Source organism: Pezoporus occidentalis, unplaced genomic scaffold (assembly GCF_034315485.1).
Source record: "Pezoporus occidentalis ecotype Australia unplaced genomic scaffold, CSIRO_AGI_Poc_V1 ctg683, whole genome shotgun sequence".
Taxonomy (NCBI): domain Eukaryota; kingdom Metazoa; phylum Chordata; class Aves; order Psittaciformes; family Psittacidae; genus Pezoporus; species Pezoporus occidentalis.
Genome location: NW_026916034.1, coordinates 15,924 through 39,640, shown reverse-complemented (window position 1 = coordinate 39,640; position 23,717 = coordinate 15,924). Strand labels below are relative to the sequence as shown.

General features: G+C 61.0%; 2 protein-coding genes across 5 annotated transcripts; both read left to right on the top strand.

Annotated features, from left to right (window-relative positions):
- Window positions 1–53: 53 nt before the first annotated feature.
- On the top strand, window positions 54–14,046 carry PATL1 (PAT1 homolog 1, processing body mRNA decay factor). Of its 4 annotated transcripts, none has more exons than XM_062641529.1 (19): window positions 54–169; window positions 2,462–2,573; window positions 3,202–3,413; window positions 3,493–3,570; window positions 4,826–5,020; window positions 5,133–5,234; window positions 5,491–5,580; window positions 5,719–5,948; window positions 6,026–6,115; window positions 6,289–6,472; window positions 9,010–9,133; window positions 9,894–9,991; window positions 10,094–10,153; window positions 10,579–10,727; window positions 10,835–10,994; window positions 12,342–12,497; window positions 13,288–13,379; window positions 13,524–13,673; window positions 13,789–14,046. In XM_062641529.1, exons 1-19 carry the CDS (start codon window positions 155–157, stop codon window positions 13,808–13,810), a joined length of 2,319 nt encoding a protein of 772 aa, XP_062497513.1. In that variant the 5' UTR covers window positions 54–154; the 3' UTR covers window positions 13,811–14,046. The 4 variants fall into 4 exon arrangements, with proteins under 4 accessions (XP_062497513.1, XP_062497517.1, XP_062497516.1 ...); XM_062641532.1 differs by having other exon boundaries at window positions 122–169; window positions 5,133–5,228; XM_062641530.1 differs by having other exon boundaries at window positions 123–169; window positions 3,496–3,570.
- Window positions 14,047–15,945: 1,899 nt separating this feature from the next.
- OSBP (oxysterol binding protein) lies at window positions 15,946–22,932 on the top strand. Its single transcript, XM_062641534.1, has 14 exons — window positions 15,946–16,268; window positions 17,486–17,694; window positions 18,622–18,869; window positions 19,868–20,066; window positions 20,224–20,326; window positions 20,435–20,489; window positions 20,607–20,738; window positions 20,834–21,079; window positions 21,172–21,292; window positions 21,374–21,477; window positions 21,594–21,689; window positions 21,785–21,966; window positions 22,052–22,272; window positions 22,750–22,932. Exons 1-14 carry the CDS (start codon window positions 15,949–15,951, stop codon window positions 22,890–22,892), a joined length of 2,379 nt encoding a protein of 792 aa, XP_062497518.1. The 5' UTR covers window positions 15,946–15,948; the 3' UTR covers window positions 22,893–22,932.
- The last annotated feature ends 785 nt before the right edge of the window (window positions 22,933–23,717 follow it).

Below are 23,717 nucleotides of genomic sequence, written 5' to 3'. Positions count from 1 at the left end.
CCCATTTCCCGCGCCCCGCAGCCGCGCATGCGCATTCCTCCACCTTTCCTTTACCCCGCCCTGAGTGCCGCGGGTGACGTCATGCGCCTGCGCCCGCGCCTGCGCGGCGGGGGTCCGAGGGCCGGAGCGGGCGGTGGGCGCCGCCGCCGCCGCCATGTTCCGGTATCAGGTGAGAGGGGAAGGGGCGATGGGGGGGATAGGGGGGTCCGGGGGGGGATCCATAGGGGTTAATGGGGGGGGGCCGTGGGGGTCTATGGGGGGGGTCCATAGGGGTTAATGGGGGGGGTCCATGGGGGTCTGTGGGGGGGGTCCATAGGGGTCTATGGGGGGGTCCATGGGGGTTAATGGGGGGTCCATAGGGGTTAATGGGGGGGGGTCCATAGGGGTTAATGGGGGGGGTCCATGGGGGGTTAATGGGGGGGGTCCATAGGGGTCTATGGGGGTCCATGGGGGTCTGTGGGGGGGTCCATGGGGGTTAATGGGGGGGTCCATAGGGGTTAATGGGGGGGGCCCATGGGGGTTAATGGGGGGCCTCCATAGGGGTTAATGGGGGGGGTCCGTGGGAGTTAATGGGGGGGGTCCATAGGGGTTAATGGGGGGGGACCATGGGGGTTAATTGGGGTCCTCCATAGGGGTTAATGGGGGGGGTCCGTGGGGGTCTGTGGGGGGGGTCCATAGGGGTCTATGGGGGGGGAATCCATAAGGGTTAATGGGGGGGTCCATGGGGGTCTGTGGGGGGATCCGTGGGGGTTAATGGGGGGGGTCCATGGGGGTCTGTGGGGGGGTCCATAGGGGTCTATGGGGGTGGTCCGTGGGGGTTAATGGGGGGGGTCCGTGGGGGTCTGTGGGGGGGGTCCATAGGGGTCTATGGGGGGGGATCCATAAGGGTTAATGGGGGGGTCCAGGGGGGTCTGTGGGGGGGGTGGTCCATGGGGGTTAATGGGGGGGAGTCCATGGGGGTTAATGGGGAAGGGTCCATGGGGGTCTGGGGGGGGTCCATGGGGGTTAATGGGGGGGGGTCTGTAGGGGGGATCTGTAGGAGCAAATGGGGGGGTTCCATGGCGGTTAATGGGGGGGTCTATGGGGGGATTTATAGGAGTTAATGAGGGGTACTTTAGGGGTTAGTGGATGAGGTCTATAGGGGGGATCTAAGGAGTTAATGGGGGCTTCCATAGGGGTTAATGGGAGGGGGTCTGTAGGGGGGATCTGTAGGAATAAATGGGGGGGTTCTGTAGGGGTTAGTGGATGAGGTCTATAGGGGGGATCTAAGGAGTTAATGGGGGGGTTCCATAGGGGTTAATGGGGGGGGGTCTGTAGGGGGGATCTGTAGGAATAAATGGGGGGGTCTGTAGGGGTTAGTGGATGAGGTCCATAGGGGTCTATAGGGAGGATCTATAGGAGTTAATGGGGGCGGTCTGTAGGAGAGATCTGTAGGAGTTAATGGGGGGGCTCCATAGCGGTTAATGGGGGGGGTCTATAGGGGGGATCTATAGGAGTTAATGGGGGGTTCCATAGGCGTTTAATGTGGGGATCTATAGGGATTAGTGGATGAGGTTCATAGGGATCTATAGGTGGGATCTATAGGAGTTAATGGGGGGGGGTCTATAGGGGTTACTGGATGAGGTCTATAGAGGGGATCTGTAGGAGATAATGGGGGAGTTCCATAGGGGTTAATGGAGGGGGAGATCTATAGGGATTAGTGGATGAGGTCCATAGGGTTCGGGGGGGGGGCTAGGGATTAATGGGGCGGGTAATAGGGAGAATCTGTAGGGATTGATGGGGGGAGCCTATAGGGGTTTACAGGAGGTCCATAGAGGTTAAAGGGATCAGTAGTGGGAGTCCATAGGGGTTAATGGGGGGAGTCTATAGGGGGTGTCTACAGGAGTTAATGGCGGGGGTTCATAGAGGTTAAAAGGGAGAGTGTCTATAGGGGTCAATAGGAGGGTGTCCATAGAGGTCTGTGGGGGGGTCTGTAGGGGTTAATGGGGAGGTCCATATGGGTTAAAGGGGGTTTCTAGGGAGAGCCTGTAGGGGTTAATGGGGGTCATCCATAGGGGTTAATGTGAGGGATGTCCATAGAGGTTAATGAGGGGCGTCCATAGTGATTAATGGGGGGGATGTCTATGGGGTTCATGGGGGGCATCCATAGGGGTTAATGTGGGGGATGTCTATAGGGGTTAATGGGGGCATCCATAGGGGTTAATGTGGGGTATGTCCATAGGGGTTAAAATGGGGGGCATCCATAGGAATTAATGTGGGGGATGTCTATAGGGATTAATGGGGGCATCCATAGGGGTTAATGTGGGGTATGTCCATAGTTGTGAATAGGGGGCATCCATAGGGCTTAATGTGGGGGATGTCTGTAGGTGTTAATGGGGGTTCCACCCCATCCCTGAGACCCCCCCATAGGTTTGGTTCTGAGGGGGTCAGGGTCGGTTCTGATTCCCTTTTCCCCCCATAGTCCTTAGAGGACTGCCCGCTGGATGAGGATGAAGATGCTTTCCAAGGCCTGGGGGAGGAGGATGAAGATATCGACCAGTTTAATGATGACACGTTTGGAGCTGGTGCTGTTGGTGAGTAAGGGGTGGGGGGGGGGGGGCATAGGCTGCTGCCCACCCCCTGCTCATTCCTATAGCCCCCACAGTGTGGTTCCTCCAGGGAATGGCTTGGGAAAGGACCTTAAAGCTCTTCCATTTCCAGTGCCCCTCCACTGGAGCAGCTTGCTCCAAGCCCCTGTGTCCAACCTGGCCTTGAGCACTGCCAGGGATGGGGCAGCCACAGCTTCTCTGGGCACCCTGTGCCAGCGCCTCAGCACCCTCCCAGGGAAGAGCTTCTGCCTCAGAGCTCATCTCAGTCTCCCCTCTGGCAGGTTCAAGCCATTCCCCTTGGCCTGTCCCTACAGGCCCTTGTCCCAAGCCCCTCTCCAGGTTTCCTGCAGCCCCTTCAGGCACTGGAGCTGCTCTCAGGTCTCCCCTTCAGGAGCCTTCTCTTGTCCACGCTGCTCCAGAGCAGAGCTGCTCCAGCTCCCTTTCACCTCCATGGCCTCCTTCAAACTCCCTCCACCACCTCCATCCACATCCCCCTTCCATTGGCACCATGGAATGGGTTGGGTTGGAAGCGACCTTCAAGCTCCCCCAATCCCAACCCCTTTGCACTAAACCCACATCGCACTGGCCCCACTTCTCCCCCCCTCCCCATCAGATGACGACTGGCAGGAGGCCCACGAGCGCCTGGCCGAGCTGGAGGACAAGCCCGTGGCCAGCAGGGAGCAGGATGGGGCCAGCACTGAGGACCTGGACCTGCTGGGGGACCCGGAGGCCACGCTGGCCGAGCGGCTGACCCGGCTGGTCATCGACAGCGAGCTGGAGGACCCTGCCATCATGCAGGCAGTGCAGACCCGCGGCCCTGCGCAGGTCGGGGTTGGGTTCAGGACCTGAGGAGGGGGGGGGCACATCCCAATTGCACCCTGTTGACTCCCAGTGTGTTTTCCAGCAGCCTGGAGGGCTCAATTCCAGCATCTGGGACAGCTCGGCCGTGCTGCGGCGCATGCGGGGCCCGCTCCTCGCTCAGGTAGGGTGCTGGGGTGCGGATGTGGCTTCATGAACGGCCCTGGAAACCCTTGAGGGAGCAGGATGGGTGCTGAGGGTGCTGTTTGGGAGCATCTCTGGGTCAGCCAGGGATAGGGATAGGGAATGTGCTGAGTGGATGCAGGCTGGCTCCTCTTAGGCATCGTTGTCCCCCTTGGGTGCTGGATCTGTGCTGGGGGGGTATCACTGATCCGTGGTGCCTGAGGGATGTCGGTGTTCCCGTTGGGATTTGGGAATGTCGGTGCCTGGAGGTAGCAGGGTTTGGTCTCGGTTTCTGTTGGGGTTTCAGTAAGAGTCAGGTTTAAGTGGGAGCAGAGGGTGTTGGGTGGCCCCATCCTGCTCGAGGATGGGCTGGGGCTGAGCAGCTCGTGGTGACGTGGGCTTTGGGGGTGCCCTGGAACCCCACCATGGTGTGAGCCATGGGATGTGTTCCCTGAAGGACAGGAGGGGTGCAGAGGGATGTGGCCAGGCTGGATCCATGGGCTGAGCTCCAGCAGGGCTCGGTGCTGGGTCCTGCGCTTGGGCCACAGCAACCCCATGGAACGCTGCAGGCTTGGGAAGCTGCTCGTGGAAAAGGAGCTGAGCAGGAGCAGCTTGTGCCCAGGCAGCCAAGAAGCCCCCAGCATCCCGGTGCTGCACCAGCACCAGTGCGGCAGCAGGAGCAGGGCAGGGATTGGGTACGGGGCTGGGCACTGGGGAGGCTGCACCTCGAATCCTGTGCTCAGCTCTGGGCCCCTCACTGCAAGAGAGACCTTGAGGTGCTGGAGCGGGGCCAGAGAAGGGAACGGAGCTGGAGCAGGGCCTGGAGCCCAGGTGTGATGGGGAAGGGCTGAGGGACCTGGGGGGTTCAGTGTGGAGAAGAGAAGGCTCAGGGGGGACCTGATGGCTGCCTGCAAGTGCCTGAGAGGAGGATGGAGCCAGGAGGGGCTGGGCTCTGCTCCCAAGGAACAAGGGATGGGACAAGAGGAAACGGCCTCAAGCTGCCCCAGGGCAGGTTTAGATGGAGCTGAGGAACAATTCCTGCCCCAGAGGGTGCTCAGGCATTGGAACAGGCTGCCCAGAGTCCCCATCCCCGCGGGTGTTCAGGGGATGTGCCCCTTGGTGCCGTGGGTCCGCGGTGGCCGTGGCAGGGCCGAGTGCTGGTTGCACTGGATGAGCTTAAAGCTCTTTCCCTCCCTGGTGCCATCCCTGCTCCCCCTCTGTTCCCGTTATCCCTCTGGGACCCCCTTCCCCCATAGGAGATGCCCTCGGTGTCCGTGCTGGACTATGCTCTGCCCCAGAGGCCTCCGCAGCCCCGCGATGACGAGCGGGACCCATCGGAGCGGGCGCTGCCGCGGCGCTCCTCATCCCCCATCATCGGGAGCCCCCCTGTCCGTGCGGTCCCCATCGGCACCCCCCCAAAGCAGGCTGCTGTGCCCAGCTTCAACCAGCAGGTACGTGGGGGGGGGGTGTGTGTGTGTGTGTGTCCCCATTGCCCTGCCCCACCATGGTGGGGCTCCTCAAGCTGCTTCTTGGCCTCATTCTCCTGCTTCCTTCTTGCCTTAGATCCTGTGTCCGAAGCCTGTCCACATCCGAGCCACCCTGCAGCAGCGCTACCCCGCTCCCTATGGAGAGAGGATGTCCCCCAACCAGCTCTGCAATGTACCGGTACCCAGGCCCCTCTGCTCCCCTTCCCCATCGCCCCATTCCCTTCCTTCCACCCGCAGTTCCAGGCCCTGATGGTGCTGGATACGGGGCTGTCATCACATCCAGGGAGGCTTCTGCTCTGTGTCTCGGCCCATTGGCCTCATCCTGACCATTTATCCCCACTCGTCTCCTTCTGGTGCTTCCCCTCGTGCCATCGCCCGCTCCCTGTCCGTGTTTGTGCCGTGGTTGTGACTGGAATCCCTTTCTCTTCCCATAGAATTCCTCCCTCCTGGGCCACCCGTTCCCACACAGCGTCTCCCCCGTTCTCACCCACCTGCAGAGAGCTCAGCTGCTCGGAGGAGCCCAGGTAAACCCCTTCATTGCCTGGCCCTCTCCAGGGGCAGGATCCCACTTGGATGCAGGAGGTGGCTCTTGCTGGCCCCACTTCGGGGCCGTTCCCGGATGTCCCATGGGATGACTCCCTGTGTTCTCCCTGCTGTTCCAGGCGGGCCGCATGTCCCCCAGCCAGTTTGCCCGGGTCTCGGGCCTGGTGGGGAGCCCCATTCCCTCCGTCAACCCCAAGCTGCTGCAGGGCAGGGTCGGGCAGATGATGCCTCCAGCCAGTGGCTTCCGTGCCTTCTTCGGGGCTCCCCCTGCTCCTCCTCCTCCTCCTCCTCCTCCTCCCTCGCAGCTCCAGCATCCTCCAGGCCCCGGCTCCCACCTCCAGAGCCTCAGGTGGGTTCCGTGTCCCTTTACCCAACCTTTTCCTTGTTCTCCGTGGCCCTTCCCTCACGTTCCCTGCTCTTCCTCAGGCCTCAGCCCCAGATGTTCCGCCCGGACACGACCCATCTGCACCCGCAGCACCGGCGGCTCCTGCACCAGCGGCAGCAGCAGAGCCGAAGGTGAGCGCTGGGGCTGGTTTGGTGGCACTGGGAAAGGTGGGATCACAGCCCCCCCCCACCTCCACCATGCCATGGGGGGGGGGTCGTGCTGCCGGGGAGCAGCCTCTGCACCGCTCTCTGTCCCTTCCTGTAGCTCCTGTGTGCTCACGGGTGCCCTTCTTGCCTCCCGGCAGCCAGCACCGGAGCCTCAACGGCTCCGTGGGGGATCGAGGGGGTCACCGGAGCAGCCACCAGGAGCAGATGAGGAAGGATCCTTATGCCAACCTCATGCTGCAGCGGGAGAAGGATTGGGTGTCCAAGATCCAGATGATGCAGCTCCAGAGCACTGATCCCTACCTGGATGACTATTACTACCAGGTATTGACACGGAAGGTGGCTTTAGCCATTCCCGTGGGATTGGGGTCTTCCCAACTGTGCCGAGGGGTGCTGGGTGGGAAGGGGATGCAGGTGCTGAGAGTGATGCCGTGGAGGGAAGCATCTCTAGGTGCAGCCATTGGGAATGGCGTGGCGTGGGATGAGCATCCCTAGGAAGGGAAGGGAAGAGCAGCTTTCCTCTTCTTGGAAGCATCCAAATCCAAGCATGGCAGCATGGATTTGGAGGGTGCAGCAGAAAGCCCAGGATAATGGGAGAGCAGCTTCTCCATGCTGGAACAGCAGAATGAAACACTGGGAATGCAGCACAGGGAAAAGCCACTCAGTGGGGAAATGCAGGAGAGCTTTGGTAGGGAATGGCTGTGGAAGGAGGACGCTGGAGTGCTAAGGAAGTGGTGGTGAAGCCCACGGTGAGGTGGAGGAAGGATGAGGAGGGAGCACTCCTGCTCTTCCCAGTTCAGGAATAGGGGCTGGGAGCAGCTGGGTTTGGAGCAGGTGGAGCAAGGTGAGCGCTGGGCTCATGCCTGGTGCTGGTGGATGCTCAGAGATCGGCTGGGTTTGAGGGTGTTCAGATTCACGTGAGGGAAGGCTCTGCAGGGCTTGGGGCTGTGCTGGATGGATGGTGCTGGATGGATGGATGGTGCTGGATGGGTGGATGGTGCTGGATGGGTGGATGGATGGTGCTGGATGGATGGATGGTGCTGGATGGATGGATGGTGCTGGATGGGTGGATGGATGGTGCTGGATGGGTGGATGGATGGTGCTGGATGGGTGGATGGATGGATTGATGGATTGATGGATGGATGGTGCTGGATGGATGGTGCTGGATGGATGGATGGATGGTGCTGGATGGATGGATGGATGGTGCTGGATGGATGGATGGATGGATGGATGGTGCTGGATGGATGGTGCTGGATGGATGGTGCTGGATGGATGGATGGATGGTGCTGGATGGATGGATGGATGGTGCTGGATGGGTGGATGGATGGTGATGGATGGATGGATGGATGGATGGATGGTGCTGGATGGATGGATGGATGGTGCTGGATGGATGGATGGATGGTGCTGGATGGGTGGATGGATGGTGCTGGATGGGTGGATGGATGGTGCTGGATGGATGGATGGTGCTGGATGGATGGATGGTGGATGGGATGGGGATGGATGGTGCTGGATGGGTGGATGGATGGTGCTGGATGGGTGGATGGATGGTGCTGGATGGGTGGATGGATGGTGCTGGATGGATGGATGGATGGTGCTGGATGGGTGGATGGATGGTGCTGGATGGATGGATGGATGGTGCTGGATGGATGGATGGATGGTGCTGGATGGGTGGATGGATGGTGAGGGATGGATGGATGGTGCTGGATGGGTGGGTGGATGGATGGTGCTGGATGGATGGATGGGTCCTGGATGGATGGATGGATGGATGGTGCTGGATGGGTAGATGGGTGGGTGGATGGATGGATGGATGGATGGATGGTGATGGATGGATGGATGGTGCTGGATGGGTGGTGCTGGATGGATTCTTGGCTTGGAGCAGGGCTGGCTGGGAGTGGGGCTGGGGCAGTTGCAGTTGTTTGGCTCCATCCTCATGTGGCAACCGCGCACCCAAAAGGGTCCTGGAGCAGCCGTGAGTGGGGCAGGGGAGGAGGGGAAGTCACCGGTGTGGTGAGATCATGGGATGGGTTGGGATGAAGGGAGCTTCAAGCTCATCCAGCTCCAACCCCAACCCCTTCCACTGGAGCAGCTTGCTCCAAGCCCCTGTGTCCAACCTGCCCTTGAGCACTGCCAGGGATGGGGCAGCCACAGCTTCTCTGGGCACCCTGTGCCAGCGCCTCAGCACCCTCCCAGGGAAGAGCTTCTGCCTAAGAGCTCAGCTCAGTCTCCCCTCGGGCAGGTTCAAGCCATTCCCCTTGGCCTGTCCCTACATCCCTTGTCCCAAGCCCCTCTCCAGGTTTCCTGCAGCCCCTTCAGGCACTGGAGCTGCTCTCAGGTCTCCCCTTCAGGAGCCTTCTCTTCCCCAGGCTGCCCCAGCCCAGCTCTCTCAGCCTGGCTCCAGAGCAGAGCTGCTCCGTGGCCTCCTCTGGCCTCTCTCCATTGGGAGCCGATGGATCCCTGGGGCTGGCAGGAGGCCTCCTGCTGCCAGAGGGGGTTTGGGAGCTGGGGATGAGCAGATCCCCAGCAGAGGAGAGGAACGTTGGCCGGGCCGGATGGGACAAGAGCAGTGGGGGAGCCCCCGGGCTCCCATGGCGCTGATGGAGCAATGGGGTGAAGAGGAATGTGCTGGGAAGGACGTGGAGTCAGGGATCACACAGGGGATTGTGGGTTTGGCCTTGTTTGTGATGGGAAGGAGAAGGAACTTCAGTGCTGAGGAGGAAAATCTGCTCATGCAGTGCTGTAAAGTGTACTGGGGGTATTGGGACGGGATGGAGCCCAGGCTGGGCTGAGGGATGTGCTGCATCCATGCTTCCCAAGTGGGTTCTTGGCGGGGGCTCAACCTCTTCTCTTCCCCCCCTGCTCAGAATTACTTCCAGAAGCTGGAGAAGTTGTCAGCAGCGGAAGAAGTCCACGGTGATGGTCCCAAGAAGGAACGCACTAAACTCATCACACCTCAGGTGGCCAAGCTGGAGCACACCTACAAGCCAGGTGAGGGCTCCCTTCACACATCCCTATGGGTGTAGGGTGGTGGTGGTTCTCCACACGTCTCTATGGGTGTAGGGTGGTGGTGGTTCTCCACACACCTCTATGGGTGTAGGGTGCTGGTGGTTCTCCACACACCTCTATGGGTGTAGGGTGCTGGTGGTTCTCCACACACCTCTATGGGTGTAGGGTGCTGGTGGTTCTCCACACATCTCTATGGGTGTAGGGTGCTGGTGGTTCTCCACACATCTCTAGGGTGCTGGTGGTTCTCCACACATCTCTAGGGTGCTGGTGGTTCTTCACACGCCTCTATGGGTGTAGGGTGGTGGTGGTTCTCCACACACCTCTATGGGTGTAGGGTGCTGGTGGTTCTCCACACATCTCTATGGGTGTAGGGTGCTGGTGGTTCTCCACACATCTCTATGGGTGTAGGGTGGTGGTGGTTCTCCACACATCCCTATGGGTGTTAGGGTGCTGGTGGTTCTCCACACACCTCTATGGGTGTAGGGTGCTGGTGGTTCTCCACACATCCCTATGGGTGTAGGGTGCTGGTGGTTCTCCCTGCAGCTCTATGGGTGTAGGGTGCTGGTGGTTCTCCACACATCTCTAGGGTGCTGGTGGTTCATTCCAGGCTGGGCCAGTGGGGTTTGCTGGTGCCGGCTGGAGTTTGGAGGTAGCCACAGGGCTCCTGCTGGCCTGGAGATGGGTGAGGTGGGCTCATGTCCCCGCTGACTCCCTGTGCCTCCCTTCTCCCTCCTTCCTGCAGTGCAGTTCGAGGGCTCCCTAGGGAAGCTCACGGTCTCCAGCGTCAACAACCCTCGGAAGATGATCGACGCCGTGGTGACGTCCCGCAGCGAGGATGATGTGAGTTCTGCTCCTGCCTCCCCTCCAGCGCAGCTCTGGGGCTGGTGCTTGGCCACCGCTGGAGCTGTCACAGCCCTGACCCATTGTCCCCAAACCCGACAGGAGACAAAGGAGAAGCAGGTTCGGGACAAGAGGCGCCAGACCCTTGTCACGATCGAGAAGGTGGGTTCCAAGGGGTCACCATGGGAGATGCATGGTGGGGCATTAAGGAGAAGGAATGGCCACGGGGACCATGGTGTGGTACCAGGGAGCTCCTCTGGACATCCAGATGGTGGCTGAGGTTCTGCCTGGGGGAGCTGGAGTGCAAAGGCTGGAGGTGGGACCCAGCCCGGATGGGCTTTGGAAGGTTCCCTTCTGGACTGAGAGTGGTAACACATCAGCTCTGCAGCCAGGCAGGAGAGGATGGACACAGAATCCCCTGCTCAGTCCACTCCCACGCTGGGGTTGAAGGAGGTTTGGATGGGATCTGGGTCAGGATACACCATTCCTGTAGGCAGCAAAGGAGCTGGGACAGCCTTGCTTGGGGAAAGGGCACACATCCTGGCTCCCTGTGGAGCAGGACAAGCAGATCCCTGGGTCTCCTGCAGACATACAGCCTCCTCCTGGACGTGGAGGACTATGAGAGACGCTACCTCCTGAGCCTGGAAGGGGAGAGGCCGGCCCTGATGGGCGAGAGGAAGCAGAAGATCTGTGACATGTACGACAACCTGAGGGGGAAGGCGCCCGGGCAGGACAGGTCAGTGGAGCTGGGGGTCTGTGACTTGGTTATGGGCACTCTCCCAAGGCTCTTTTTTCCCCCCCAAGGAACACTTCCCAAGGGTTGGAATCTTCTCTCCTCCCCAGGCCGAGCGATGACCACTTCATGCAGATCATGTGCATCCGGAAAGGGAAGCGCCTCGTAGCCCGCATCCTGCCCTTCCTGTCCCCCGAGCAAGCGGCCGACGTGCTCATGGCCACAGCCAGGAACCTGCCCTTCCTCATCAAGAAGGATGCTCAGGATGAGGTGAGATTCCAGAGGCTGGGAAGGGTCCCCTTGCTGGGATCTGCTGTGGGTTGGAGCTGGATCTCCACTCTCTTTACTGTTGGCAAACAGCATCCTGTGTCCTAAGGATGGTTCCTGCCTCTCCTGGGAGGTTCCCAGAGGATTGGGAAGGCTGCAGCAGCTCCTGGCAGGGTCCATCTCCACCGCTGGCACAGCACGGGAAGGAAGAGGGAGGGTTTGGTGCACAGTGCCTTTGTCTGAGGCCAGCTCTTGTCTAAAGAGCCACGGCCCCGGCTCATCGGGTGACAACGGGAGACTCCCGAGGCGTGGAGCAGAGGTCACAGTCCTCCAAGGGCTGAGCTCGCAGGTGTCCGCTGCAGCCTGGGTTATGTAGGGAGTAAAACCCCAGGGGTCCATGGAATATAACCACAGGAGTCCATGGAATAAAACCACAGGGGTCCATGGAATATAACCACAGGGGTCCATGGAATAAAACCACAGGGGTCCATGGAATAAAACCACAGGGGTCCATGGAATAAAACCACAGGGGTCCATGGAATATAACCACAGGAGTCCATGGAATAAAACCACAGGGGTCCATGGAATAAAACCACAGGGTTCCATGGAATATAACCACAGGGGTCCATGGAATATAACCACAGGGGTCCATGGAATATAACCACAGGGTTCCATGGAATAAAACCACAGGGGTCTATGGAATATAACCACAGGGTTCCATGGAATAAAACCACAGGGGTTCATGGAATAAATCCCCACAGGGGTCCATGGAATAAAACCACAAGGTTCCATGGAATAAATCCCCACAGGGGTCCATGGAATAAATCCCCACAGGGGTCCATGGAATAAATCCCCACAGGGGTCCATGGAACAAAACCACAGGGGTCCATGGAATAAATCCCCACAGGGGTCCATGGAACAAAACCACAGGGGTCCATGGAATAAATCCCCCCAGGGGTCCATGGAATATAACCACAGGGGTCCATGGAATAAAACCACAGGGGTCCATGGAATAAAACCACAGGGGTCCAAGGAATAAATCCCCACAGGGGTCCATGGAATATAACCACAGGAGTCCATGGAATAAAACCACAGGGTTCCATGGAATATAACCACAGGGGTCCATGGAATAAATCCCCACAGGGGTCCATGGAATAAATCCGAGCTTGCTTGGAGAAAAAGAAAGGATTTAGAAGGAAAAAGGCAAAGATCTGATGGAATTTGAAGCCTGCAGGGGTGTGAAGGGGGTGGGAAGTGGAGGCGCTGCTGGTGCAGGAGCTTGTTGGCGTCCACAGCATCCCATGGGAAGCACAATTCCCTGCTTTCACCCCTCTGCTCCTCTCTCTGCAGGTGCTGCCCTGCCTGTTGAGGCCCTTCTCCCACGTCCTCTACCACCTTCCCTTGGGGACAGTCACCAGCCTTGTGCAGCAGTTAACGAACCTACCTCAGAGCGCACCCGCGCCAGCGCCCACCAACCTGCACCTCACTGCTGTGCTCCAGAACAAGGTGCTGCCCACTCGGCTCCTGGCAGGCCGGGAAGGGGACATCTCATCCTTCCCACCCCAGTCCTTGGGGGTTTCCCGGTGTTGGGTGCAGGAATGGCACCAGGAGTTCTGTGCTTGCCTTGTTCAGGAATTGAGGGTGTTTGGCTCTGGGGCAGCAACACAAGAGCAATGTGGAGCTGCTGGAGCGAGGGCTGGAGCAGCTCTGCTCTGGAGCCAGGCTGAGAGAGCTGGGCTGGGGCAGCCTGGACAAGAGAAGGCTCCTGAAGGGGAGACCTGAGAGCAGCTCCAGTGCCTGAAGGGGCTGCAGGAAACCTGGAGAGGGGCTTGGGACAAGGGATGTAGGGACAGGCCAAGGGGAATGGCTTGAACCTGCCCGAGGGGAGACTGAGATGAGCTCTTAGGCAGAAGCTCTTCCCTGTGAGGGTGCTGAGGCGCTGGCACAGGGTGCCCAGAGAAGCTGTGGCTGCCCCATCCCTGGCAGTGTTCAAGGGCAGGTTGGACACAGGGGCTTGGAGCAAGCTGCTCCAGTGGAAGGGGTTGGGGTTGGAGCTGGATGAACTTTAAGGTCCCTTCCAGTACAAACCATTCCATGATTAACTGGCCAGGGACACCAGCACAAGCCAGCTCCACGTCTCTCCTCCTCCTCCTTAGGCTGTTGTCAGGGATCTTCCCACTTGTGCCACCATCCCCAGCAGGACTGGGAGGTGATTCTCAGGAGGAACAGCGGGAGGAAAGCTCCCTTGTATTCCCTGCCATAGGAATTCCCTCACAACCTCCCTCTCTGCTTGCAGTTCGGGCTGTCCCTGCTGTACTTGGTCCTGAGCCGTGGGGAGGAACTGCAGAGCTCGGACAGCAGCACGGAGCTCATGCAGGACAACCAGTGGTGAGTGTCTCCACCTCCTCCTGCGAACAGGCGCTGCCCCGTAAGCCCGAGCACCCAGGAGGAAAGGGTGATGAAGAAGGAAGGAACCCTGCAGCACCCTGGCCTCCTGATGGGCTCCCTCTCTTCCCGTTGCATTCCCGGCAGGACGGAGCTGATGCTCATGGCGACCCGGGAGCTCCTGCGGATCCCTCAGGCAGCTTTGGCCAAGCCGGTGTCCACCCCTTCCAACCTCCTCTCCCTCTTCTCTCGCTACGTGGACCAGCAGAAGCTCAACCTGCTGGAGACAAAACTGCAGTAAGTGCCCCCCCCACACCCCCCAAACTGGGACAAGGGAGCCAGGGGGAAGTGTTTCCCATCCCTTTTCCAGCTCCTTTGACCCTTTTCCATCCTTGTTTTCCCAATATCCCAGCTTAGTGCACGGGATCCGGTAGGACATCACCACCGCCGCGGCTCCTCGGCACTGGAGTGTTCCAGAAGATGGATGGAGGGCAGGGGGTGTCCCCCCAACACACCCCAACCGTCATCATCCCACTGCGTTGGGGTGGGAGAACACCTTTCCCAGCCCAAAACCTTGGGAAAACGCCTCTCCCACCCCAAACTCAGGAGCGAGAACACCTCCTCCAGCCCAAAACCTTGGGAGAACCCCTTTTCCACCCCAAAATCATGGGGAACAGCCCAAAAAGCGAGGAAGAATCCCTCTTCTGCTCTGAAATTACGGGAGACACCATCTCTTCCAGCCCAAAACCTTGGGAGAAAGCTTTCCTATCCCAAAATGAGGGGAGAACACACCTCTCCCACCCAAAAATCATGGGAAAAGCCCTTTCCCACCCCAAAACCGTGGAGGAATCCCTCTTTCACCCCAAAATGATTGGAAAAAACACCTCTCCCACTCAAAAATCATGGGAAAAGCCCTTTCCCACCCCAAAACCGTGGAGAAATCCCTCTTTCACCCCAAAATTATGGGGAAAAACACCTTTCCCACCCCAAAATCATGGAGAAATCCCTCTTTCACCCCAAAATTATGGGGAAAAACACCTTTCCCACCCCAAAATCATGGAGAAATCCTTCTTTCACCCCAAAATGATGGGAAAAAACACCTCTCCCACCCCAAAATCATGGGAAAAGCCCTTCCCCACCCCAAAATCGTGGAGAAATCCCTCTTTCACCCCAAAATTATGGGGGAAAACCCACTTCTCCCACCCCAAAATCATGGGAGAACACAACTCTCCCATCCAAAAATCATGGGAAAAGCCCTTTCCTATCCCAAAATCATAGAGGAATCCCTCATTCCCCCAAAATCATGGGAGAACACACCTCTCCCGCCCCCAAAATCATGGGAAAAGCCCTTTCCCACCCCAAAATCACAGAACAATCCCTCATTCCCCCCAAACTCATGGGATAAAGAGGTGCTGGGGGGTGTTTAGCTCCCCCCTCCCATGCACACGGATGGGAAAAGCCCCCCCCCATTCCCATTCAGGGGGGACCCCCATTGAGCACTGAGCTCCGCTCCCTGCACACACGTGTGAACACACATGAACATGCGTGAACACGCGTGTGTGCATCATCATCCCCCCCTCTTTGCACACTTGCCTTGTCTCTTGCCCTGTGTCGGCTCCATCCCTTCCCCTTGGGATCGCTCCTCCCGATCCGCATGGATCCCGCTGGATTCCTCCTCGGGCAGACGGCAGCAGGGAATGGGGTTGGGGGGGGGAATGGTGTGTGTGTTATTTTATCCCTTTTTTTTTGGCTTTTAAAAGAGAAATCACCGTGAGATTTGCACATGGAGGTATTTTACCACCCCCCCCTTTGGCATTAACCACCCCTTCCCCTCTCCCCATCATCGAGCAAGTGGAAAGTTCATTTATGATGATGAATTTGTCTTTTTTTTGGTGGTTTTTGGGGGGGTTTCCACCCTTCCCCTTCCCCCCCCCCCCCGCAAGTTTTCGGTTCTGGTAAATGAGAATAAAGTTTCTAAATTTACATTTTTATAGGGTTCTTGTAAATAAAGATGAATTGTATACTGCTGCCGGCCTGGCCTCTGCTTCCCTCCGCCGGTAACGACCCGGACACCCCCCCCCCCCCGTCTCCCATCGCCCCGGGGCCGGGGTTCACCCGCATCCCCCCCCCACCAAGCCTCGGGGCTGTCCCGGAGCTCTGAACCCCCCTCCCCGCCGAGGTGCGGCCCCCTCCGGGCCTGCCCTTAACGAGCCACCGGCCCCGGTCCCCCCCTCGGTAATGGCGGCTCCCCCTCAGCCCTCAGCACCCCTCAGGTCATAAACCCCGCCCCTTCCCGCTTCTCCACCAATGGCAGCGCGGCCTGAGCGAAGCCCCGCCCCCTCAGCCAATGGCGCGCAAGGATGAGTCACCGTTACGCCTCTCGGCCCCGCCCCCCCGCGCTGATTGATGGAAGAAAGCACCGGGGAACCAGCGCGCTATCAGCCAATAAGAACTCAAGCACCGCCCCTCCTTGCCGCTGCCACCAATCAGACCGCGCTCCGCCGCGGCCTCCACCAATCAGACGCTCGCCGGGGGCGGAGCGTGTTGACGGCAGCGCGGCGGGGCGGCGGCGATGGCGGAGCTGCGAGCGGCGGCGGCGGCGGCCGCGGGGCCCGGCCCGGCGGCTCTGCCCGGGCCCATGGCGCTGCCCGCGGCTCCCGGCGCGGCCCCGGCGCTGCCCTCCCCGGCAGCGAGCGGCGGAGCGGGGCCGGCACCGGCGGCGGCACCGGGGGGCGGCTCCGGTGCTGGTTCCGGTGCTGGCTCCGGGACGGGCGGCTCCGGCTCCGGTTCCGGTTCGGCCCGCGAGGGGTGGCTCTTCAAGTGGACCAACTACATCAAGGGCTACCAGCGCCGGTGGTTCGTGCTCAGCAACGGGCTCCTCAGCTACTACCGGTACGTACCGGGGGGCCCCGCCGCTTGTCCCCCACCCCTTCTCCATGGGGCTCCGGTGTGACCTTGGGCCCGGGTCTATGTGGGGGCGTTGGAGCCCCCGAGGCCCCTCCGTGGCCGCGTTGTCCCTCCGGGCCCCGCGGTGCCACCCGAGCCCCATTGAGGGCGGGCTGCACCCTCGTTATGCAGCGGGGAACCGGAGCCGCGGGCTCCTGTTACAGGCGGGGACCCGGGGGGGGGTGAGCCGGCGGCTCCGTGTCCCTCCCTCCGGCCCCGCTGACGTGGAAGGGGTGCGTCTGCCTGGCACGGCCTTGGCCCGGGCCCTCGCCCTGCTCCGTACCGGGATATGGAGGCACCAAGGGGGTCCCTAAGGAGGATCCCTAAGGGTGCTCACCAAGGGGACCCCTAAGGGTGCTCACCAAGGGGGATCCCTAAGGGTGCTCACCAAGGGGGACCCCTAAGGGTGCTCACCAAGGGGGACCCCTAAGGGTGCTCACCAAGGGGGATCCCTAAGGATGATCCCTAAGGGTGCTCACCACGGGGGTCCCTAAGGATGATCCCTAAGGATGCTCACCAAGGGGACCACTAAGGATGCTCCCTAAGGGTGCTCACCAAGGGGGTTCTTAAAGGTGATCCCTAAGGATGCTCCCTAAGGGTGCTCACCAAGGGGGTCCCTAAGGATGATCCCTAAGGATGCTCACCAAGGGGGATCCCTAAGGATGCTCCCTAAGGGTGCTCACCACGGGGGTCCCTAAGGATGCTCACCAAGGGGGATCCCTAAGGATGATCCCTAAGGGTGCTCACCACGGGGGTCCCTAAGGATGATCCCTAAGGGTGCTCACCAGGGGGGTCCCTAAGGATGATCCCTAAGGATGCTCACCAGGGGGACCCCTGAGGATGCTCCCTAAGGGTGCTCACCAAGGGGATCCCTAAGGATGCCCCCTAAGGATGCTCACCAAGGGGGTTCTTAAAGGTGATCCCTAAGGATGCTCCCTAAGGGTGCTCACCAAGGGGGTCTCCAAGGATGCTCTCCAAGGATGCTCCCTAAGGATGCTCACCAAGGATCAGATCCCTAAGGCTGCTCCTGGGGGCTGCCTTTACCCCATTCCCATCGGCGCTTCCCGTTTGGCTCTGCCTTTGGGGTTGGAATCCCCCATCCCGCCTGGGCTGCGTGGGTCCCATCCTGCCTCACGGTGCCCCGTGCCCGCTCCCCTCCGCAGCTCCAAGGCGGAGATGCGGCACACGTGCCGCGGCACCATCAACCTGGCCACGGCCAACATCACCGTGGAGGACTCGTGCAACTTCATCATCTCCAACGGCGGCGCTCAGACCTATCACCTCAAAGCCAGCTCCGAGGTGGAGCGGCAGCGCTGGGTCACTGCCCTCGAGCTGGCCAAGGCCAAAGCCGTCAAGATGCTGGAGGAGTCAGGTACGGCCCAAGGAAACCCCATAAGAGGGCCCCGAGCGCCCCTTTCTGCACCCGTGCTCCTTGTGCCCATCCCTAGGGCACGATCCCACCTCTTCTCCCCATTCCCAAGCTCCCGTTGCTCGCTGCTGCCTGCAAACCCAACCTGCGCTTCCCTGCTCTGGCTCCCCCGCAGCTCGGGTTTGGGATGCTGCGCAGGGATAACGGCACCGGGTACCCGCAGTGGGGTGGGGAAGGGGCTGTTGGGTCCATCCGCATGGATCTTGGCAGCCTGCTCTGGCTTGAGGAGCTGCCAGCACCGGGCACTGAGGTCCTCACTGCTGGGATTGCTGCTGTGCCGGGAGAGGGGCCATCTGCTGCGAGCTGCTGCCGCGTTCCCGATCTGGAATGCTGGGGATGGGAGCGCCCCGTGTGCAGCTCCAGCCCTTGGGAATGGGGGTTTGCTGCTGCATCCATAGAATCCCAGAGTGGGTTGGGTTGGAAGGGGGCTTAAAGCTCATCCAGTTCCAACCCCAACCCCTTCCACTGGAGCAGGGTGTTCCAAGCCCCTGTATCCTTGAGCGCTGCCAGGGATGGGGCAGCCACAGCTTCTCTGGGCACCCTGTGCCAGCGCCTCAGCACCCTCCCAGGGAAGAGCTTCTGCCTCAGAGCTCATCTCAGTCTCCCCTCGGGCAGGTTCAAGCCATTCCCCTTGGCCTGCCCCTACAGGCCCTTGTCCCAAGCCCCTCTCCATGTTCCCTGCAGCCCCTTCAGGCACTGGAGCTGCTCTCAGGTCTCCCCTTCAGGAGCCTTCTCTTCCCCAGGCTGCCCCAGCCCAGCTCTCCCAGCCTGGCTCCAGCACAGAGCTGCTCCATCCCAAACTCCCCCATGCCCATTCCCTCCGCCCCACACCCTTGACTCCCTTTATCCCCCCCCGCTTCCACCCCACAGATGACTCCGGGGACGAGGCGGTGCCGCAGACGGACAAGACGGAGCTGCAGAGCACGCTGCGCACGCTGGCCAGCAAGGTGGAGGACCTGAGCACCTGCAACGACCTCATCGCCAAGCACGGCACGGCCCTGCAGCGCTCGCTCAGCGAGCTCGAGAGCCTGCGCCTGCCCGCCGACAGCACCGAGAAGATCAAGCAAGTGAACGAACGCGCCACGCTCTTCCGCATCACCTCCAACGCCATGATCAACGTGAGTCCTGCAGCCCGACCCGCGCCGGGGCCTTTCAGAGCGTCCGCTCCAGCCCCACGGCCACCGCGGACCCACGGCGCCAAGGGGCGCATCGCCTGAACGCCCGCGGGGATGGGGACTCTGGGCAGCCTGTTCCAATGCCTGAGCACCCTCTGGGGCAGGAATTGTTCCTCAGCTCCATCTAAACCTGCCCTGGGGCAGCTTGAGGCCGTTTCCTCTTGTCCCATCCCTTGTTCCTTGGGAGCAGAGCCCAGCCCCTCCTGGCTCCATCCTCCTCTCAGGCACTTGCAGGCAGCCATCAGGTCCCCCCTGAGCCTTCTCCACACTGAACCCCCCAGGTCCCTCAGCCCTTCCCCATCACACCTGGGCTCCAGGCCCTGCTCCAGCTCCGTTCCCTTCTCTGGCCCCGCTCCAGCACCTCAAGGTCTCTCTTGCAGTGAGGGGCCCAGAGCTGAGCACAGGATTCGAGGTGCAGCCTCCCCAGTGCCCAGCACAGGGGCCCGATCCCTGCCCTGCTCCTGCTGCCGCACTGGTGCTGGTGCAGTACCAGGATGCTGGGGGCTTCTTGGCTGCCTGGGCACAAGCTGCTCCTGCTCTGCTCCTTTTCCACGCGCAGCTTCCCAAGCCTGCAGCGTTCCATGGGGTTGCTGTGGCCCAAGCGCAGGACCCAGCACCGAGCCCTGCTGGAGCTCAGCCCATGGATCCAGCCTGGCCACATCCCTCTGCACCCGTCCTGTCCTTCAGGGAACACATCCCATGGCTCACACCATGGTGGGGTTCCAGGGCACCCCCAAAGCCCACGTCACCACGAGCTGCTCAGCCCCAGCCCATCCTCAAGCAGGATGGGGCCACCCAACACCCTCTGCTCCCACTTAAACCTGACTCTTACTGAAACCCCAACAGAAACCGAGACCAAACCCCGCTGCCTCCAGGCACCGACATTCCCAAATCCCAACGGGAGCTCTGAGCCTGCCCTTGGGGCGCTGTTTTCCCTTCAGGCCTGCCGGGATTTCCTGCTGCTGGCCCAGACCCACAGCAAGAAGTGGCAGAAATCCCTGCAGCACGAGCGGGACCAGCGCATCCGCCTGGAGGAGACCCTGGAGCAGTTGGCCAAGCAGCACAACCACCTGGAGAGGGCTTTCCGGGGGGCCACCGTGCTCCCTGCCGGCACCTCCGGCACCAGCGGCGCTGCCAAAGGTCCCGTTGGTGCCATGGGGGGGTTGGATAAAGGGGGACTGAGCCGTGGTGGGGTGAGATGGGGTTCGTGGTGCAGGGTAGGGAGTGATGGGGATCTATGGGCTAACCGGGATGCAGCTGGAACTTGGATCTCATCTGCTCTTCCCCCTCATCCCAGACCCCTGCTGCCCTGCCAAAGGAGACCTGAGCGATGAAGACGATGACAACGAGTTCTTCGATGCCCCGGAGATCATCCCCATGCCAGAGAGCATGGGCCACAAGTGAGTGCTGCTCTTTGGGGTGACACCACCCCATACACACACACACTGTGCCTGCATCCCGCTGGGCGCTGATTCCATCCCTCTCCTCCTCTTCCTCCTCCTCTCCAGGAGGACCGGCAGCAACATCAGTGGCACCAGCAGCGACATCAGCCTGGATGAGCAGGTAATGGGGGTTCCCATGCCGTGTGCATGGGTTGGGATGGGATGAGGGGGTACCCCAGTGGCTGCAGAGGGTTGGGGGGGGGTTACAGCAGCTCTGCTCACCTTTCCCCCCCCCCAGTACAAGCCCCAAGTGGAAGACACCAAGAAGGAGAAGAGAACCCGCATCCCTTACAAACCCAACTACAGCCTCAACCTCTGGAGCATCATGAAGAACTGCATCGGGAAGGAGTTATCCAAGATCCCCATGCCTGTGAGTGCGAGCGCAGGTGATGGGATGGGGATGGGGGGGAAGCTCAGAAACACCCCCCCCAAAAAAAAAACCCTCTTTGTTTTCCTCCCCTCCAGGTGAACTTCAACGAGCCCCTGTCCATGCTGCAGCGCTTGACCGAGGACCTGGAGTACCACGAGCTGCTGGACCGGGCGGCCCGGTGCGAGAGCTCCTTGGAGCAGCTCTGCTACGTGGCCGCCTTCACCGTCTCCTCCTATTCCACCACCGTCTTCCGCACCAGCAAACCCTTCAACCCGCTCCTGGGTGAGACCTTCGAGCTGGACCGCTTGGAGGAGAGCGGCTACCGCTCCCTCTGTGAGCAGGTAACCCCCTGCACCCCGCTCCTCCAGCCCCTCCTTGGCTCTGATGGCCATGGTTGGAACCCATTTATCCCCCCTCACCGCTGCCGGTCCAGGTGAGCCATCACCCCCCCGCCGCTGCCCATCACGCTGACTCCAAGCACGGGTGGACGCTGCGCCAGGAGATCAAGATCACCAGCAAGTTCCGAGGCAAATACCTCTCGGTGATGCCTTTGGGTGAGCGCCGGAGCCCTGGGGGTGGTTGGGTGATGGGGTTGGTTGAAGGACGGCTCCCAACGCGCCTCCCCGCCGCCTCAGGCACCATCCACTGCGTCTTCCACTCCACTGGCAACCACTACACGTGGAAGAAGGTCACCACCACCGTGCACAACATCATCGTGGGCAAGCTCTGGATCGACCAGGTGGGATGGAACCCCCGCCCTGTACGTGTTGAGGCGTGCAGGGAAGCATGGACCCATCCATCCATCCCTCCGCGTCCCGGGCGATGGGGCTGGATCCGAGCCTCTCCTCCCTGCAGTCAGGTGAAATCGAGATCGTCAACCACAAGACGGGGGACAAATGCAACCTCAAGTTCGTTCCCTACAGCTACTTCTCCCGGGACGTGGCGAGGAAGGTGGGATAGGCACCGAGGCGGGATGCACGCGATTCCCCCCCCATGGATCCGGGAAGGAGAGGGGATGTGTTTCACCCTGTCCCTTGTCCCATCAGGTCACCGGGGAGGTGACGGACCCCGCCGGGAAGGTGCATTTCGTCCTGCTGGGCACTTGGGATGAGAAGATGGATTGCTACCGGGTGAGCCTGGGCCCCGGCGACAACGGCGCCGAGGGAAGGCAGAGAGCCCACGAGGCCGAGGAGAGCCGGGTGCTGCTGTGGAAGAGGAACCCGCTGCCGTGAGTTGGGACCGGGGTGGGATGCAGGGATGGGATGGGGGGGGATCAGGGGTTAGGGCCTGAGCACGGCGCTGTGCTCCCGTAGGAAGTACGCCGAGAACATGTACTACTTCTCGGAGCTGGCGCTGACCCTGAACGCGCCGGAGAGCGGCACGGCGCCCACCGACAGCCGCCGGCGCCCGGACCAGCGCCTCATGGAGAACGGGCGCTGGGATGAGGCCAACGCCGAGAAGCAGAGGCTGGAGGAGAAGCAGCGGCTGAGCCGCAAGAGACGCGAGGCCGAAGCTGCCAGAGCCACCGAGGACGGTGAGGAAAGAGGCACCGGTGCCGGGGCAGGGATTGGGACCCTGTGCTGGGCACTGGGGAGGCTGCACCTCGAATCCTGTGCTCAGCTCCCGGCCCCTCACTGCAAGAGAGACCTTGAGGTGCTGGAGCGGGGCCAGAGAAGGGAACGGAGCTGGAGCAGGGCCTGGAGCCCAAGTGTGATGGGGAAGGGCTGAGGGAGCTGGGGGGTTCAGTGTGGAGAAGAGAAGGCTCAGGGGGGACCTGATGGCTGCCTGCAACTGCCTGAGAGGAGGATGGAGCCAGGAGGGGCTGGGCTCTGCTCCCAAGGAACAAGGGATGGGACAAGAGGAACCGGCCTCAAGCTGCCCCAGGGCAGGTTTAGATGGAGCTGAGGAACAATTCCTGCCCCAGAGGGTGCTCAGGCACCGTCCCGTTGCTCTCGGTGCCATGGGTGCCCTTGGCTGCATCCTGACCCATGGCTTCCCTGCGCGCCCCCAGGAACCCCCTACGACCCCTACAAGCCGCTGTGGTTCGAGCGCAGGAAGGACCCGGTCACGCAGGAGCTGGCGCACGTCTACAAGGGCGGGTACTGGGAGAGCAAAGAGAAGCAGGACTGGAGCCTCTGCCCGGACATTTTCTGAGCCAGGAGGAAGAGGAGGAGGAGGAGGAGGAGGAGGAGCAGAGGGCAGGGATGCCCGGCCGAGAGCCCTGGCACCGACCGGCTCCCTCCATCCCATCCCTCCCTCCATCCATCGCCTGTTTTAACCACCCCGTCCTCCCCGCGCCTCGCCGGGGGGTGCCTTAGCCCCATCCAATGCCCTCGATGCCATGGGGCGAGCGGGAGCCGGCAGGACCCCCCCCCCCCAACACACACACACACCCCCCTCACCAAACCATGGGGGTCTCCTTCATCCCATAGCGCTATGGGGCTGGGGCCATGGGTCCTGTGAGCCCCAGGGGGGGGCGCAGCGGGGCGAGCCCGAGGCTGGCCTTGGTCTCATCCCCCCCTCTTAATCATTTGGTTCCCATTCAGCCCCACACATTTGGGGTGCGGGGAGGGGGGGGGGGGGGGCAGACCCTGCCCCACAGCCTGTTCTATAGGTGTATATTATATATATGTAGAGCGCAACCGGGGTCCCCTTCTCCCCCTGCCCACATCACCCTTGGGTTTGGGGTGTTGTGTACCCCCCCCCCCAAAAAAACACGGGGCTCCCCCTCCAGGTGCCTTCGCTGTAGGTTTAGGGCAAGGGGGGGGGGTGTTGAGGTCCCAGGTTCTCCCCAGGGCGCAGCAGGACCCTGCACCCCCAAACACTACAGGGGCTGGGGGGGGGTCCCTGCACCCCAAACCTGACCCACAGGGGGGGGTCCCTGCACCCCACACCTGCAATGGGGGTGGATGATGCCTTTTTTTTTTTTTCCTTTTTTTTTTCCCCCTTTTTTTTTTTTTTCCAGGAAAAACTAAATTA

Bases quoted from the DNA above. Each gene is read 5' to 3' on its own strand.
- PATL1 (XM_062641529.1), top strand. The intron at 5,949-6,025 runs GTGGGTTCCGTG...GCTCTTCCTCAG, and splicing joins TCCCACCTCCAGAGCCTCAG to GCCTCAGCCCCAGATGTTCC. The intron at 13,674-13,788 runs GTAAGTGCCCCC...CCAATATCCCAG, and splicing joins CTGCTGGAGACAAAACTGCA to CTTAGTGCACGGGATCCGGT.
- OSBP (XM_062641534.1), top strand. From the start codon at position 15,949: ATGGCGGAGCTGCGAGCGGCGGCGGCGGCGGCCGCGGGGCCCGGCCCG. The intron at 20,067-20,223 runs GTCCCGTTGGTG...CCCTCATCCCAG, and splicing joins CACCAGCGGCGCTGCCAAAG to ACCCCTGCTGCCCTGCCAAA. The intron at 20,739-20,833 runs GTGAGTGCGAGC...CCTCCCCTCCAG, and splicing joins TATCCAAGATCCCCATGCCT to GTGAACTTCAACGAGCCCCT.